The sequence below is a fragment of the Caretta caretta genome, chromosome 3, assembly GCF_965140235.1.
Source record: "Caretta caretta isolate rCarCar2 chromosome 3, rCarCar1.hap1, whole genome shotgun sequence".
Taxonomy (NCBI): Eukaryota; Metazoa; Chordata; order Testudines; family Cheloniidae; genus Caretta; species Caretta caretta.
In genome coordinates, this window is record NC_134208.1 from 40091839 (window position 1) to 40108070 (window position 16232).

Below are 16232 nucleotides of genomic sequence, written 5' to 3' on the forward strand. Positions count from 1 at the left end.
CGATGAGTCGAAAGAATAGTAAATATGGCAGGCGACCAGCTTGGCTTAACGGTGAAATCCTAGCTCATCTTAAACATAAAAAAGAAGCTTACAAGAAGTGGAAGTTTGGACATATGACCAGGGAAGAGTATAAAAATATTGCTCGGGCATGTAGGAATGAAATCAGGAGGGCCAAATCGCACCTGGAGCTGCAGCTAGCAAGAGATGTCAAGAGTAACAAGAAGAGTTTCTTCAGGTATGTTGGCAACAAGAAGAAAGCCAAGGAAAGTGTGGGCCCCTTACTGAATGAGGGAGGCAACCTAGTGACAGAGGATGTGGAAAAAGCTAATGTGCTCAATGCTTTCTTTGCCTCTGTCTTCACTAACAAGGACAGCTCCCAGACTGCTGCGCTGGGCATCACAACATGGGGAGTAGATGGCCAGCCCTCTGTGGAGAAAAAGGTGGTTAGGGACTATTTAGAAAAGCTGGATGTGCACAAGTCCATGGGGCCGGACGAGTTGCATCCGAGAGTGCTAAAGGAATTGGCGGCTGTGATTGCAGAGCCATTGGCCATTATCTTTGAAAACTTGTGGCGAACGGGGGAAGTCCCAGATGACTGGAAAAAGGCTAATGTAGTGCCAATCTTTAAAAAAGGGAAAAAGGAGGATCCTGGGAACTACAGGCCAGTCAGCCTCACCTCAGTCCCCAGAAAAATCATGGAGCAGGTCCTCAAGGAATCAATCCTGAAGCACTTACATGAGAGGAAAGTGATCAGGAACAGTCAGCATGGATTCACCAAGGGAAGGTCATGCCTGACTAATCTAATCGCCTTCTATGATGAGATTACTGGTTCTGTGGATGAAGGGAAAGCAGTGGATGTATTTTTTCTTGACTTTAGCAAAGCTTTTGACACGGTCTCCCACAGTATTCTTGTCAGCAAGTTAAAGAAGTATGGGCTGGATGAATGCACTATAAGGTGGGTAGAAAGTTGGCTAGATTGTCGGGCTCAACGGGTAGTGATCAATGGCTCCATGTCTAGTTGGCAGCCGGTGTCAAGTGGAGAGCCCCAGGGGTCGGTCCTGGGACTGGTTTTGTTCAATATTTTCATAAATGATCTGGAGGATGGTGTGGATTGCACTCTCAGCAAATTTGCGGATGATACTAAACTGGGAGGAGTGGTAGATACGCTGGAGGGCAGGGATAGGATACAGAGGGACCTAGACAAATTGGAGGATTGGGCCAAAAGAAATCTGATGAGGTTCAATAAGGATAAGTGCAGGGTCCTGCACTTAGGACGGAAGAACCCAATGCACAGCTACAGACTAGGGACCGAATGGCTAGGCAGCAGTTCTGCGGAAAAGGACCTAGGGGTGACAGTGGACGAGAAGCTGGATATGAGTCAGCAGTGTGCCCTTGCTGCCAAGAAGGCCAATGGCATTTTGGGATGTATAAGTAGGGGCATAGCGAGCAGATCGAGGGACGTGATCGTTCCCCTATATTCGACATTGGTGAGGCCTCATCTGGAGTACTGTGTCCAGTTTTGGGCCCCACACTACAAGAAGGATGTGGATAAATTGGAGAGAGTCCAGCGAAGGGCAACAAAAATGATTAGAGGTCTGGAACACATGAGTTATGAGGAGCGGCTGAGGGAACTGGGATTGTTTAGTCTGCAGAAGAGAAGAATGAGGGGGGATTTGATAGCTGCTTTCAACTACCTGAGAGGTGGTTCCAGAGAGGATGGTTCTAGACTATTCTCAGTGGTAGAAGAGGACAGGACAAGGAGTAATGGTCTCAAGTTGCAGTGGGGGAGGTTTAGGTTGGATATTAGGAAAAACGTTTTCACTAGGAGGGTGATGAAACACTGGAATGCGTTACCTAGGGAGGTGGTAGAATCTCCTTCCTTAGAAGTTTTTAAGGTCAGGCTTGACTAAGCCCTGGCTGGGATGATTTAATTGGGGATTGGTCCTGCTTTGAGCAGGGGGTTGGACTAGATGACCTCCTGAGGTCCCTTCCAACCCTGATATTCTATGATTCTATGATTGGACACCATGGCTAAATCTGAATAGGTTTCCCACCAGCTATGAATGAAGAAGGAGGTTTTTGCAGCAGTGGCAGTTTTGGCCTCCACAGGCCCAGTGGCCAGTGAGGCTATGAACTAGAACTATCTGAAAGCAAATGCCCTCAAAGGAAGATGGTGATATAAAAATAGTGAGTTTTTTGGAGTGTTTCTGTCATTCCACCAGCATCATTTCAGTCTTTCCAGGATTCCGCTTCAGCCAGCTGCATTTCCTCCAGTTGCTGATGTCAGCCGAGCACTTGGGTCACTGGGAGAATGTGCTGTTTGTCTCTGATATGAAGGTGCTGTAAAGTTGAGTGTCTTCTGTGTATTGTGCACCTTTTTAATAACTCCTCCAACCAGCCAGCGTACCGAAGCTAATACTTTTTTCTTGTAGGAAGTGTAGTATGACTGTTAGTGACTCAGAATCTCTGGTTTACATCATCCAAAAGATGGTAGCTGTAGCAGAACACACACACACAAACACACACACCTTCAAAACTTTGTTGTGCGTTATTGGTTCAGCACTAAACCTGAGAGAAGAGGGCAACTTACTGAATTACCAGGGAGCATGGATCAGCATTCATGTCGCACTCCCGGTCAGAATCAGAGAGGTAGCTGTGTTAGTCTGGATCTGTAAAAGTGGCAAAGAGTCCTGTGGCACCTTATAGACTAGCAGACATATTGGAGCATAAGCTTTCGTGGGTGAATACCCATTTCGTCGGATGCATATAGTGGAAATTTCCAGAGGCAGCTATAAATATGCAAGCAAGAATCAGGCTAGGGATAACGAGGGAGGATGAGGCTGGCTTCTAGCAGTTGAGGTGAAGAGAAGGAGGGAGGAAGGAGAAACTGCTTTTGTAGTTGGTTAGCCATTCACAGTCTCTGTTTAATCCTGAGCTTATGATGTCAAATTCGCAAATGAACTGAAGCTCGGCAGTTTCTCTTTGAAGTCTGGTCCTGAAGGTTTTTTGCTGCAGGATGGCTACCTTTAAATCTGCTAGTGTGTGTCCAGGGAGGTTGAAGTGTTCTCCTACAGGTTTTTGTATATTGCCATTCCTAATATCTGATTTGTGTCCATTTATCCTTTTACGTAGGGACTGTCCAGTTTGGTCGATGTACATAGCAGAGGGGCATTGCTGGCACATGATGGCATAGATTACATTGGTGGACATGCAGGTGAATGAATCAGTGATGGTGTGGCTGTTCTGGCTAGGTCCTGTGATGGTGTCGCTGGTGTAGATACGTGGACAGAGTTGGCATTGAGGTTTGTTGAATGGATTGGTTCCTGAGTTAGAGTTACTATGGTGCGGTGTGTAGTTGCTGGTGAGAATATGCTTCAGGTTGGCGGGTTGTCTGTGGGCGAGGACTGGCCTGCCTCCCAAGGCCTGTGAAACTGAGGGATCGTTGTCCAGGATGGGTTGTAGATCACTGATGATGCGTTGGAGAGGTTTTAGATGAGGACTGTACGTGATGGCTAGGGGAGTTCTGTTGGTTTCTTTCTTGGGCTTGTCTTGCAGCAGGAGGCTACTGGGTACACGTCTGGCTTTGTTGATCTGTTTCCTTACTTCCTCATGTGGGTATCGTAGTTTTGAGAATGCTTAGTGAAGATCTTGTAAGTGTTGGTCTCTGTCTGAGGGGTTGGAGCAAATGCGGTTGTACCTCAGCACCTGGCTGTAGACAATGGATCGTGTGGTGTGTCTGGGATGGAAGCTGGAGGCATGAAGGTAGGCATAGCAGTCGGTGGGTTTTCGGTATAGGGTGGTGGTACGTGACCGTCACTTATTTGCACCGTGGTGTCTAGGAAGTGGACCTTCCGTGTAGATTGGTCCAGGCTGAGGTTGATGGTGGGGTGGAACCTATTGAAATCATGGGGGAATTCTTCCAGGGTTTCCTTCCCCTGGGTCTAGATGATGAAGATGTCAGCAATGTAGCATAGGTAGAGAAGGGGCGTGAGTGGATGAGAGCTGAGGAAGTGTTGTTCCAGGTCAGCCATAAAAGTATTGGCATATTGTGGGGCTATGCGGGTGCCCATAGCGGTGCCACTGGTCTGGAGGTATATTTTGTCACCAAATTTGAAATCATTGTGCGTGAGGATAAAGTTACAGAGCTCAGCAACCAGTTGTGCTGTGGCATCATAAGGGATACTGTTCTTGGCAGCTTGTATTCCATCTGTGTGTGGTATGTTTGTGTAGAGAGCTTTTACATCCATGGTGTCTAGGATGGTGTTTTCTGGAAGATCACCAATGCATTGTAAAAAGAAAAGGAGTACTTAGAAACTAACTACAAATGCATTGTCGTTTTCTCAGGAAATCAGTGGTGTCACGAAGATAGCTGGGAGTGCTGGTGGCGTAGGGTTTGAGTAGACAGTCCACATATCCGGACAGTCCTTCAGTGAGAGTGCCAATGTCTGAGATGACAGGGTGTCCAGGATTTCCGGGTTTGTGGATCTTGGGTAGTAGATAGAATAACCCTGGTTGGGGATCTAAGGGTATGTTGATTTGTTCCTGTGTTAGTGTAGGGAGTGTCCTGAGTAGATGGTGCGGTTTCTTAGTGTATTCCTCCATGGGATCTGAGGAAAGCGGCCTGTAGAATTTGGTATTGGAGAGTTGTCTGGCAGCCTCCTTTTGGTAGTCAGACCTGTTCATGATGACAATAGCACCTCCTTTATCAGTCTCTGATTATAATGTCAGGGTTGTTTCTGAGGCTGTGGATGGCATTGCGTTCTGCACGACTTAAGTTATGAGGCAAGCGATGTTGTTTTTTCCACAACTTCTGCCTGTGCACGTCAGCGGAAGCATCCTATGTATAGGTCCAGACTGTCATTTCGACCCTCAGGAGGAGTCCATGTGGAGTTGTTCTTCTTGTGCTGTTGATGGGAGGGTATCTGTGTATCAGTGTGCTGTTCAGTGTTACCTTGAAAGTATTCTTTGAGTCGGAGACGGCGAAAGTAGGCTTCCAGATCACCGCAGAACTATATCATGTTTGTGGGGGTGGCGGGGCAGAAAGAGAGTCCCCGAGATAGGACAGACTCTTCTTCTGGGCTGAGTGTGTAGCTGGGTAGATTGACGATATTGCTGGGTGAGTTGGGGTATCACTGTTGTGGCCCCATGTGGCAGGTAGGATTTTAGACAGCTTACAGTCCTTTTTCCTTTGTAGAGAGGTGAAGCATGTAATGTAGATCTCCTGTCTTATTTTAGTAAAGTCCGTTCGTATGGAAGGTTGGTTATTTATGAGAGTCTCCAGGTTGGAGAGCTCTTTTTTGACGTTTTCCTGTTTGCTGTATAGGATGCTGATCAGGTGCTTCCTCAGTTTCTTTGATAGTGTGTGGCATAATCTCTCACTGTGATCTGTGCAATATGTAGATAGCAATGGATTTTTCACCTTCAGTCCATTTGGTATGACCAGGTGGACCCGGTCAGTATGCAGCCCAAGCAGGGGAAGCTAATGATCCAACCAGAGGACCAAATTCAGTGGTGCCTCAGGTGACACGTGACCAAGATTCATGTTGCACATACACTAAGAAGACTGAATTACCATTCCAGTACTCAGAACAAATTTGTTAAAATAAATTTGTTAGTCTCTAAGGTGCCACAGTTCCTCCTTTTCTCATTCCAGTACTGTGACCATGCCTTATCCTGCTGACTTGAGGGATCCAGTAGAAGTGGTATGGCTGCAGAGTTAATAAACACATTTCTCCAAATGCAAATTTAGTAATCTTTGTGACACCATAATCACCTCCATAGCAACTGATCGTGATATCAGATAGGATTATGATTTCTGGTGTGGAATAAGCATGGATGTCTTTTGGGATTAGTGATAAGATATGGAGGTTTATCTCCTCTACAGCATTGGAATGTGAACCACATCAATACCATCTGACAAATGTTTGATAGTGCTGAAATAATTAGTGGTGTTACTTCATATTAAATGGATGATTTCTACACTATAAGTGGCACCCTTGTTGGCAGAGATGCCTGCCAAAGGCTTGATCAGCATGGAGCCTGAATTGCCTTCTTGCTCAGACCCTTTCACAAGCTTTTTAACCAATAAAAGAGAAATCAACCAAGGGAAATGAAACTTTTGGTCTTGTCATCTCTGATGAGACTTTGTGCTCTTTGGAAACAGCTATCTTAACTGGAAAAAGAGGTATACCAGTTTAAATATATTAATGGTAGTAACCCAAGTTGTGACAAACTCTCTGTTAGGGGTCAGTGTGGTACATGGTTTTAACTTGGTGTCAATAAATTGCATACAGTACAGTGGTTGGCTAATATCATTATAGTATCTGTAATTAACACCTATTTTTTCCAAACTGAAAATTGATCCTTTACAATGCTTTTGGACACGTTTTCTAAATGTTTGATTTATTCTGGAACTTTAAAATTTCCATGTGTTTTATTTTTTTAAAGGAAAAACGCTAGCTAGTTACTTTAAATTTTGTGGGGGCAGAGGGGAACTGATAAGAGTTTGTTAAATTATATATTATCAGTACATACTATGAAGAAAATAAAGGAAGATGTTTTCTAATTGGATACCAATAATTCAAAATCTGGTCATTTTTTTAAAAGTTCAAAGTAATTTTGGACCCTTTGCTCTTTTTTTGTTTTTGTTTTACAGTTGTTTTCCTATCTTAAAACAAAAAAGTTGTTTTATCTCCTGTTATGTGAAAAACTCACACACAAAGGAGAATAGCTGACTATACATGGAAACAGTGACACACACACACACAGACAGTAAAGAAAATTTTCTCACTTTTCAGTTTTTCAGTCATTCAGTTCTAGTAATCATAGCTGTTATTTGTAACAATAGTTTTAAAAAACCTTCAGACAGCAATGTATAGGGTTTTTTTATTGATAGCATTCCTTTAAAACAGATGATCATAGAAAACTTAAATACAGAAGTGAAATCATTACTAACTACTTCATAGGAGGTGTGGTAATATATAAAAGAACATCTTGTACTCTTTAATATTAAAAGAGGAAATGAATATAGCGCACACTCAACACCTCAAATGACACTTTGAGAAGTGATTTTTCAAAAAAAGACTGATCATTTTTAATATAGACTAACTATGTAATTACTCAGTGGAGTAAAAATGCTGGCATCTAGTACTATTAAGTGATGCATCTTTGTGAGCGCTTTTTGTTTATATCATAACTCTTCCATACTATTATGTGGTGTCACCAATGTGGGTAAATTTCTTCCATTGCTAACTGGATAATACATTTCAGCAGGTCTAGAGCTGGACATGACTGATGGAATATTTGTCCTTCTTTAATGGTAATTTTTTCAACGGTAAACAGATCATTGAAGCACTATGCAGTGACTAAAAGCTATTTCAAGCAGATGATGCGCTCTAACACCTGTTCTTACTCCTCTGAGTTTTCGCAGTAGTTTGTTATGTGGGCTTTGTTTGCCAACGGATTAAAATAATCTAGTGCAGAATATTCCTATGGCAAATCATATACTAAGCTTCTTATTCCAAATGACTTCCAGTCCAATAAATCTTAATGTTTCCTCTCTTTTACTTTATTGCACTCCTTCCTGCTTCTTCCTTCATGATCCCAAAGGACTACCACCTTGCTTTGTTATTCAAGGTATTTCATATGTGTTTCATCCCTGCTTTTATCGATGCTGATTCTGTAATGTTGAAGTGAACAAGATGTTCAATTGTAATTGATGTTTCGGTTTGTCATGATGGGCTAAGAACAAGCTATTTCTGCAGCTGTTGACACTATTTAGATACTGTAATCTTCCAAGCTCAGCTTTGCACTTTTTGCTGTTGTTGCTATTTTTATTGCAGTGTTCCTCACTGTACTGTTTCAACTCAAGGCACTAAATTCAGCCTCTGATGTAAGCAGGTGCAGCTGTCACTGAACTCAGAAATTTATGCCCTCTTACACGAAGGATGAATTTTGCACAAAGTAGGCATTAATGGCTGTTTCCACATTCTAATGGATTTAGTTCAGCACTGAAATCTGAGAACAGTAAAGGCAACATCACAGAATTCTGTCTCTGCAGTATGAAACAAAGGTACTGGAATTGCTTTTACCCCACTGAATAATTTAATGACACTTTAACCTGTTTTACTCGAAGACCTTCTACAAATAGTAGTTTTTTAAAAAAGACCTCTTGTGATTGGAGGAAAAGGAAATGATGACATTGCTTTCTGAATGAGACATTTACAGAAAAGAATTACACATTAGAGCACTGGAGGCCTATGGTTGTCATGGGAACTTCATAATTTGCAATGAAGCTGAAATTTTGAGAAGAAAACAATAATATTTATCATTCGGTGCTCCTTGTAGGCAGTGCACATTTTCTTTCAACTTACATTTATTTTGATCTAGTTAAATAGATTTCTTGAAATTCAATTGGAAGTGAATCATTATGCATGAGCAAGATTTTAAATCAAAATAACTCTCAGAAGCAAGAGCATTCAGATTCACCAGCGGATATGCAATGCCTTACCTCTGATAAAAACATGCATATAGCTCTTCAAATCCATAACGCTCTTCCATAGTAATATTGCTATCTGGGTTTAAAAAACAAAAATGGATTTTAGTTGATTGTTCTTCAGACTTCTCTTCCTGACTGAAAGGAGGAGTTTGGGAAGGTGTTTTTCATGCTGTTGTGACGAACAAAACAGACAACACCTGACAGGCTGTGGCTTAGAATTACATTTAGAAAGACTGTGGAGGGCAACAAAACTAACTCTTCTCCAGGAATCTAGCTCTGGTAGGCAGAGGTCCCAGAAGCTGGGAAATGAGTTCTGGTGGCAATGGGGAGAAGGTGGGTGCTAGCTGGCTAGTTACAGTATCTGATTTCCAGGGAGAAAGACTCCTCTGCCATTGCAGTTTGTAGAAGAGCCCTTCTCAAGAGAATAAGTGAGGTTCAGCTTTCATCCGTTCCAAGCCCTTGGCATCTTTCTGGGCTGACTGCAGCATCTCCTATCCTCCCTGTCTCTGAAGGCAATTCAGTTAGGGACCTTATTGTGAGATGTTCACTTTTTTATCAGCTTTTCTCCCTGCTTCCCATGTCATTAAAAGAGCACCCTGCTCTCAGACTCTGTCCTTAGACAGTAAGCAAAAGAAGGGACATAAATAATCTTCATTTTAAAATCTCATTTAACACTTTTTTTCTTTAAACCTAGACTAAGGTATTTATTTTTAGAGAATGAGACTCTCCCTTTCAAAAGTTCCATGGCATCTAGACTGCCATTTAAAATGGATGCTTCATCCTTAGCTTGCACTATTGTGCCTACATATGTGTGCTTCCATCCCTAGATTTTAAGGACTTGAATTCAGAGCTCCCATTTTTAAGTTCTTGCTTTCTGTGAAATACAGTTCCATTTTTTCCTCATTGAAATGTCAGTGGAATACTTCCATTGACAGCAGTGGTGTGTAACGTTAATGGTAGAGGCTGTATGATTTCTTTACTGTGTTTTTATCTTCTTTGAGCCTTTCTGCTCAACACACTGGATTTATGGTTATACGTAGCAAGTACACTAAAAAGCAGGTGTTTATGAGCTTTATGAACATTGTCTTTTAAGATATTTACTCACCTCACTATCCAGACTTGTTCAGGACTTTGTGCTTACTGCAGCTATAGCATTTCCTTCTGATAATGGTTGTTACAGGTTACAAAAGGCATGTGAGCATTTAATCATAAAATTAATTCAAATCCTAAATGTTTTTCAGCAATACAAGAGCCTCATGCTGAGGCTAGGCTCTCAATAACATTAGTTTTAAAGCAAAACCAGATGGCTCAGTGGGATAGCATTGACGGAGCCTTTCAACTTGAAGTCACAATTTAAACCCTGACCAGTCCAGTATAGATCAAAAGTCAGTGACTGAAAATGCCATATGCAAAACAAACTGGAGATCTGTCAGCCATTCCTCCAGTGTCACAACTGGCTGTATCTGTGGAGAAACTGAGAATTGGGTGCGAATTACACTCTCCTCACCCCTGCTACAAATATTCTGCCTAGAACAAGGACCACAGCAGTGCAGGAAGCTTGCTCTGCTGCTGCCCTTCTTTTGTGTGTGTGTGTGTGGGGGGGGGACATATGGGAAATGGGACATCAACCTTGTATCTTCCCAAATAATTAAATACAGTACAGTGGGGGGGGGTGTGAGGAGGAGTGATCCAATTTCTATGATTTTTCCACTGTTATGAAAGCTTGCATTTTAAAGTGTCAAATTTAGCAAGCCTTTGCTAGGATATTTTAGACTTGTTGAATCTAATCACCGAAAATAAGTATGCATGATAAAATACTGAAGGTATGATTGGCATTTTATGCATGCTTAGTATATGTTTGAGTATTTGCAAGAGATATTAACCAAAATGCACATAACTTTAAAACACACTCTGTCTCACATTCCTTCTGAATGCTGTTGGCATTTTATGTTGGTACAGTGAAATATAAGAAAATAGTAAAATAACCATGGCAGGGAAGGAGTTCTTAAAAACTACCCAGAAGCGTGCATGTTGGTCTCCTTACAGCTCAAAGCATGGAAATTAGGACGTGGCCCAGTTTAATTACAACTGATACATTTTGACAGTTTTTGTTTTCAGTTTCCTATCATCCTTCTTCTGAAAGTAATTTTTCAGAAGATAAAGGAAATGTTGAAATGGAAAAACTAAAAGAGCACAGCTTGTTGGCTGTGAGTTAGAAGCAGCGTGGGGATCCGCAATAAAAATAGCTGCTTTCACCTCTGTCTCCTGTTCCAGTTTATGCTGCCACACAAGGCTTTTTGTCCACAGTTTACCACTTAAGCATTAAGAGTGTTAAGTCTTTAAAACTCAAAAGTAATGCTATTGAAATGATAAATGACAAGCATTGCGTACTCCTTGAGAGGTTTCAGAGTAGCAGCTGTGTTAGTCTGTATTCGCAAAAAGAAAAGGAGGACTTGTGACACCTTAGAGACTAACCAATTTATTTGAGCAGAAGCTTTCGTGGGCTACAGCTCACTTCATCTTATGCTCAGATAAATTTGTTAGTCTCTAAGGTGCCACAAGTACTCCTTTTCTTTTTACTCCTTGAGAGTTTCTCCTAAATGGATATATGTGGCAATCCCCACGGCCTTTTAAGCCTCTTGGCAGGCAGACGAAAGGGCCTTTTCCCCACTACAAATACAGCTCGCTCCACCACAAGAACTATGTTGTAACTGGTTCCTTCAAATCCATGGTATTTTTAGAGGGGAAGAGCCCTGAGTTTCCTGCCCTAGCTTCCCAACAGATCTGAGGAACAATTTGAAGTAGCCTTCAATGACTTGACCACTTCCTCCCTTGCAGAAGAGGACAGTAAGTAGCACTGAAAATCTTTAGAACTGGAGTCCATTGCAGGAGAATCTAATTCTGCAGCATTTTCCACTTGCAAAGTTCCACATTGCTCCTGCTCTTACTTCTTTAAAAATAAAATGTTACAACCCCACCCCTCCCCCCCAATAGTTAATACTAGAAGGGGAAAGTGGGAGGGGGAAACAGCTAGGAAAAAAGTAAAACAAGAAACAGATGTCTCCTGTATTTCTGTTCCTTCACGTGTAACCATGTTTGTTGTAGGGATTGTCTTGTTGAGCACACAGCTAGCACTAAAGTGAGAAAAGATGGGGAGTGGAGGGGATAATTATTTAGGGAGGAAGAATTAAAAAGAAACAGAAGAAGTGCTACTGTACAGTTCTCCAAGAATAATATTGCTCCAAAACGTATTGGTCCACCAGCCATGTCAGATAAACAATTGGGCATTCGGATTGATAAAATGTAAATGCTGCTACTTTTATTTAGCTGTCCCTACAGTTTTCTCTCCATTTCCTTTCCCCAGTCATTTTGCCTTAAGAATGTTAACCATACTGCCTGTGGGTTTATGTTACTGTTTGCATGTGTGTGTGTAAAGCCAATATTGTAATGTATGGTATCCAATCCCGAAGCTCTAATTAAAGTTCTTCTCCCATTTATTTGTGTACTCTCTCCTCTCTATAATGATCTGCCCAAAAGTGAGTTAAGGCATATCACCTAAAATACTAATCCATACCCACGCCAGCTCTGGCCATTAGTGCAACTCCCACCACCACTGCCTTAGCACTTCTCTCTTTCCCTTCCAAGCCATTCAAAGTGTCACCGCCAAAATTATACTCCTTGCTGGTTGATCAGACCATATCATTTCCCTTTCTGAATCACTTCACTGGCTTTGCCTTGGCCCTCACGTCAAGATTAAACCTCTCAACCTTGCTTTCGGAGTCCCACACAACTGTCTACCTGTAGATCTAATCACTTATTGTATTTCCCATTCTCTCTTCCAGTGCCACCAGCCTTGCAAACCCCTACTTTCCATGCTGTAACCCCCTACTTTCATGGTGGGTCATCCCTATTCCAGTGTGCAATCCCGCCCCCTTCCCACCCCCCTTTCATATCCATCGTAAAGGTCCACATTTTCCTTAAGGCCTAAAGCCAGGCAACATTAAAGAGTAAGGATCTAAGGTAACTATTTCCTCCTCACAACCCAGTGCATCTTTTCTGCTTTCAAGTTTGCTGGAGTACAGGCTGTCTCTGTCTGTTTTATACAGGTCCAAAAGCCCTTGGGACAAAGGGAGAGGGAATGTGGAGAAGCTTGTTCTATGATTTCTTGTTTGTATCACAGCAGTGCCTAGAAACCCCAATCAGGGCTTGGAGCCCCATTGTGTTGCTGTATAGGCACGATGTACACATAACAAAAGAGATAGTCATTGTCCCAAGGAGCTTCCAATCTAAGTAACTATATGTTCTTGGCAATTTTTTCTTGGGAAGGGCCTTGTAGGCTTTGAACCAGAGTTCCAGAAGGCCAGTGACTTAAAAAACTGGTCTAGTCAGTTGTCCAGCTACTTAATTTGTCTTTTTAAAATGTAAAACTGAGGTGTGAATTCTTGCAGTTCTTTTCTTTTAAAATCAATTCTCAGCAGCTTTTTGTTTTTGTGAGTATTTTTTTAAAGGAGAAAATAACTTTTTTCCCTCCTCTTAATTTTGCTAGGATACAGGGCATCCCTGCACAGCCAATGATCCAGACACCTGTTTCATGCCAGTTTCTCCACAGCACTTCATTGATCTCTTCAAATTTTAAGAGGTGCAATGGCCTTGTTTTCGTTCTTATTTTTGGTCATCTTTGTGAAGAATCATGCAGTATGTATTATGCTTTGTGTGCAGTATCTTTTTAAATGTACTTCATAGTAAAAAGGGATGTCTAGGAGGGAGGGGGGAAATTGGAGAGGTGTATTCCAAATGCTGTTGTGTGCAGAAATGAACTGAAGAGGAATAAATATCTCCAATGAAGACACATTCTGTAGGCATGTCTACAAAAGGCTCTTTTGAATCCAAGAAAGAGTACATTTTTAGTCCTGCCTTTAAGTCCATTTTGTACTGATTTAACATTTCATTAAGCCTGTTGAGACTTGGGGGAGAGAGTTGTTGGAAGGGCTATTCTTGGAGTGACCAAAAGCAATTTGTCTTAATCCTTCACTCTTTTTATGCCACCATTTTCCAAGTACTTACATACACTTTGCACATTTATAAATATTCATCTGATACCTTTTTGGACTCCTTCATAAATATCAAGTCAGTTACCAAGTTGGCATTAATCATTGTGAGTTTGTGTGTGAATAAAATATAGAGTTGTGATTATCTGTTGTTGAACCTGTTATGAAGGAAACCAACCTCTGTACATACATTATGCAAAATATTTATTTTCTTAAAAGGTATTTTATTAACTACATCAAACCTGTTTAAAGACATCCTAAATAATATGGGAGGCTGTTCAGTGGCTGCTGAAGAATGATGGATTTTCCCAATGGTAGCCGCTGTCTTTTATTTTTATTTAATTTTTATTTTACATTTGATGTTAAACTATTGCAGAAGGACTTTTAGACATCCTCAAGAAAGGACACATTACTGAGCAGAAAATTAATACAGCACGTTGCTAGGCCTCTGGTACAGTGGTGGTATTATATTGTTCTAGTAACTGAGGCTCTGAGCTGGAAATTCTTTGCACTAAAAGGTCGCTTGTTGATCTGGAGCACCTCCTGCTGACTAACCCCATAGAGATGTGAATTCTGCAGGAAGCTACCTTCTTATACCTTGTAAATTACAGAGGAGGGGAGGGGCGCTGTCCAGAGACAGGAAGAAATAACAAAGTTATTCACAAAGTTTTTTGGAGAGATAATTTACCAACTGTGTAATGTAAAGACAAAACATATTATATATCACACTGCTTGTTTTGAATCTAGTTTTGTACACAATGTAATAAATCATGTTTTACCTATTATTCTCTAGCAATTTCTTTTGCATTTAGAAATGAGTCTGTTTGAATTTATAGCACTGGCTTCTGTGTCCATCACCAATACAGGTTAGCATTTGTTAACCGAACAAGAAAAATGTAGATATCTACTGTTCTCCTATCATTTTTAATTTATATTAACAGAGCCAGACCTTTAGCACGGGTGGATTGTGCAGGAAAGAGAATATTTAAGTGCTTGAAAAGAAAAGTTAGCTCTTTACGGTAAGGGAACTGTTCTTCCCTGGATTTCATACTGCTGCCATGTCCTTATCGATGCCCATGAGAAAGGTAACAAACCTTTTTGCCCTAAAGCTGAAATAAATAAAAATCAGATGTTGAGCTCATAAGAGTCCCTCCTCGATGCAGTTGGTTTTGGGGTTGTGTTGGTGTTTGTTTTGAGTCTAACATTTAACTTGGGATGCTTGGGAGGACGGTAAGGAAGCAGGGTTTACTGTTCGTGCAGAATGCAGCTGCCACCTCCTCTACAGGACAGACCACCATCCACACACAACCTCCGGGCTCCAATTACGCCACTGCACTAGTGTGCTTCTGTTGCCAGTTCTAGTAACCCTCTCTCCATGCACATGCTGTCAAGCCAATTGTGTTCTCTGAGACAGTGCAGTTTAGTAAGACCAGGGTAAAGCATATAAGAAGCAGAGCTTAAGGGCTTAAATGTTGGGCCCATTAAAGTCAATGGGAGTTTTGCCATTGACTTCATAGGCTACAGGATTTTTCACAAAACCATCTCATTAAGGGATTTGACTATGAATCAGGTCCCCAAGAAAGTCAGATCCTCTGACCACTTTTAGGACATAAGACAAGGGTCTCCTTTTTCAGAAAGCTTTCACACCATAGCTGGCATGATTTAACTAAAGCAGCCCTTCGTGTAACAAAAGAAGGGACAAGAGGAGGGGACGGTCGTAGAGGGATGCGCTAAACCAATCTGCATTAAGGTAGAGACTACAGCGTTGGGAGATACAGCAAAACCCTAAGAGCTATTATATGGTCCAGGTATTCAAGCTGATTCATTCACTTTACTCGTTCTGCAGTACTTTATTCTCTGCCCCTTCTAATATTGGTGAATTTGTAGCCCTTGATCCTTGAAGCTCCTTTGTTCAAATACTTTTGGCTTAGTCTAAGGTAAGGGAGATTTTTTTTCTAGAGGTGGTCACCCTAACTTTAGCTGGCTTGGGATTGTGTTTTGTTTTTTTGGGGGGGGGGGGGGCTCAATTCACATTTCAAAGGCAAAAGTAGAGACCCTGTCATTCGATTAGAGCATTAGCACAAATTATAACAAACGTGTGCTCTGGCCTCTGGCGCATTGCATAGTAAATATTTATTTATTAAATGTTTCACCATACTTGACATGCTACAGTACTGCACAGATTATCTGACCTCACACTAGCTGCCTGCTTACTTTGCACAGCGCTTTCAGCTGAGGTGCCCAATGCGTTACAAAAGTTGAGTAAATCTCACACTTATAGATTACATCACTAGTGCCTGTACACATGTCCATGCATGTGATCATGCCAGAAGCCCCCTACTTTCCACCGCTAAACCCTGGAAACATGTAGCTGAATGTAAGTACAGGGTAAGTTAGCATGCTTGAGGGGGTGTACGTAAGGACCCATCTTGGATTGTGGCATGGCCCTATACATGTGCCAGGGGGCTGGGTGGATAGAGGCAATGGGCATGTACCTGATTCTGCATTTCCATAGTCCTCCAATACCCACAGGGCACTGAAATCTTTTCTGTCTGTCCTTTACCCTATCTATAAAGATCCCTGTCTGTTGCCCCATTTTCACCAGTAGTAGCAAGCTGTGCTGACCACACCAGAGCAGTTCTCCACTGCACTTTTTTTTTTTAACCAGTACACATGAACATGGAGCC

General features: G+C 41.7%; 1 protein-coding gene across 4 annotated transcripts in view; it reads left to right on the top strand.

The window, feature by feature from the left end:
- The window catches only part of FBXO25 (F-box protein 25), a 65912-nt gene extending 51582 nt beyond the window's left edge, over positions 1–14330 (top strand). For 3 of the 4 annotated variants that reach the window (XM_048845361.2, XM_048845363.2, XM_048845362.2), the window contains exons 10-11: positions 7609–7635; positions 13044–14330. In XM_048845361.2, coding sequence (XP_048701318.1) covers positions 7609–7635; positions 13044–13133 — 117 coding nt within the window. In that variant the 3' untranslated portion in view covers positions 13134–14330. The remainder of the gene's footprint in view (positions 1–7608; positions 7636–13043) is intronic. The other variant, XM_048845364.2, reaches the window with a different exon arrangement.
- The last annotated feature ends 1902 nt before the right edge of the window (positions 14331–16232 follow it).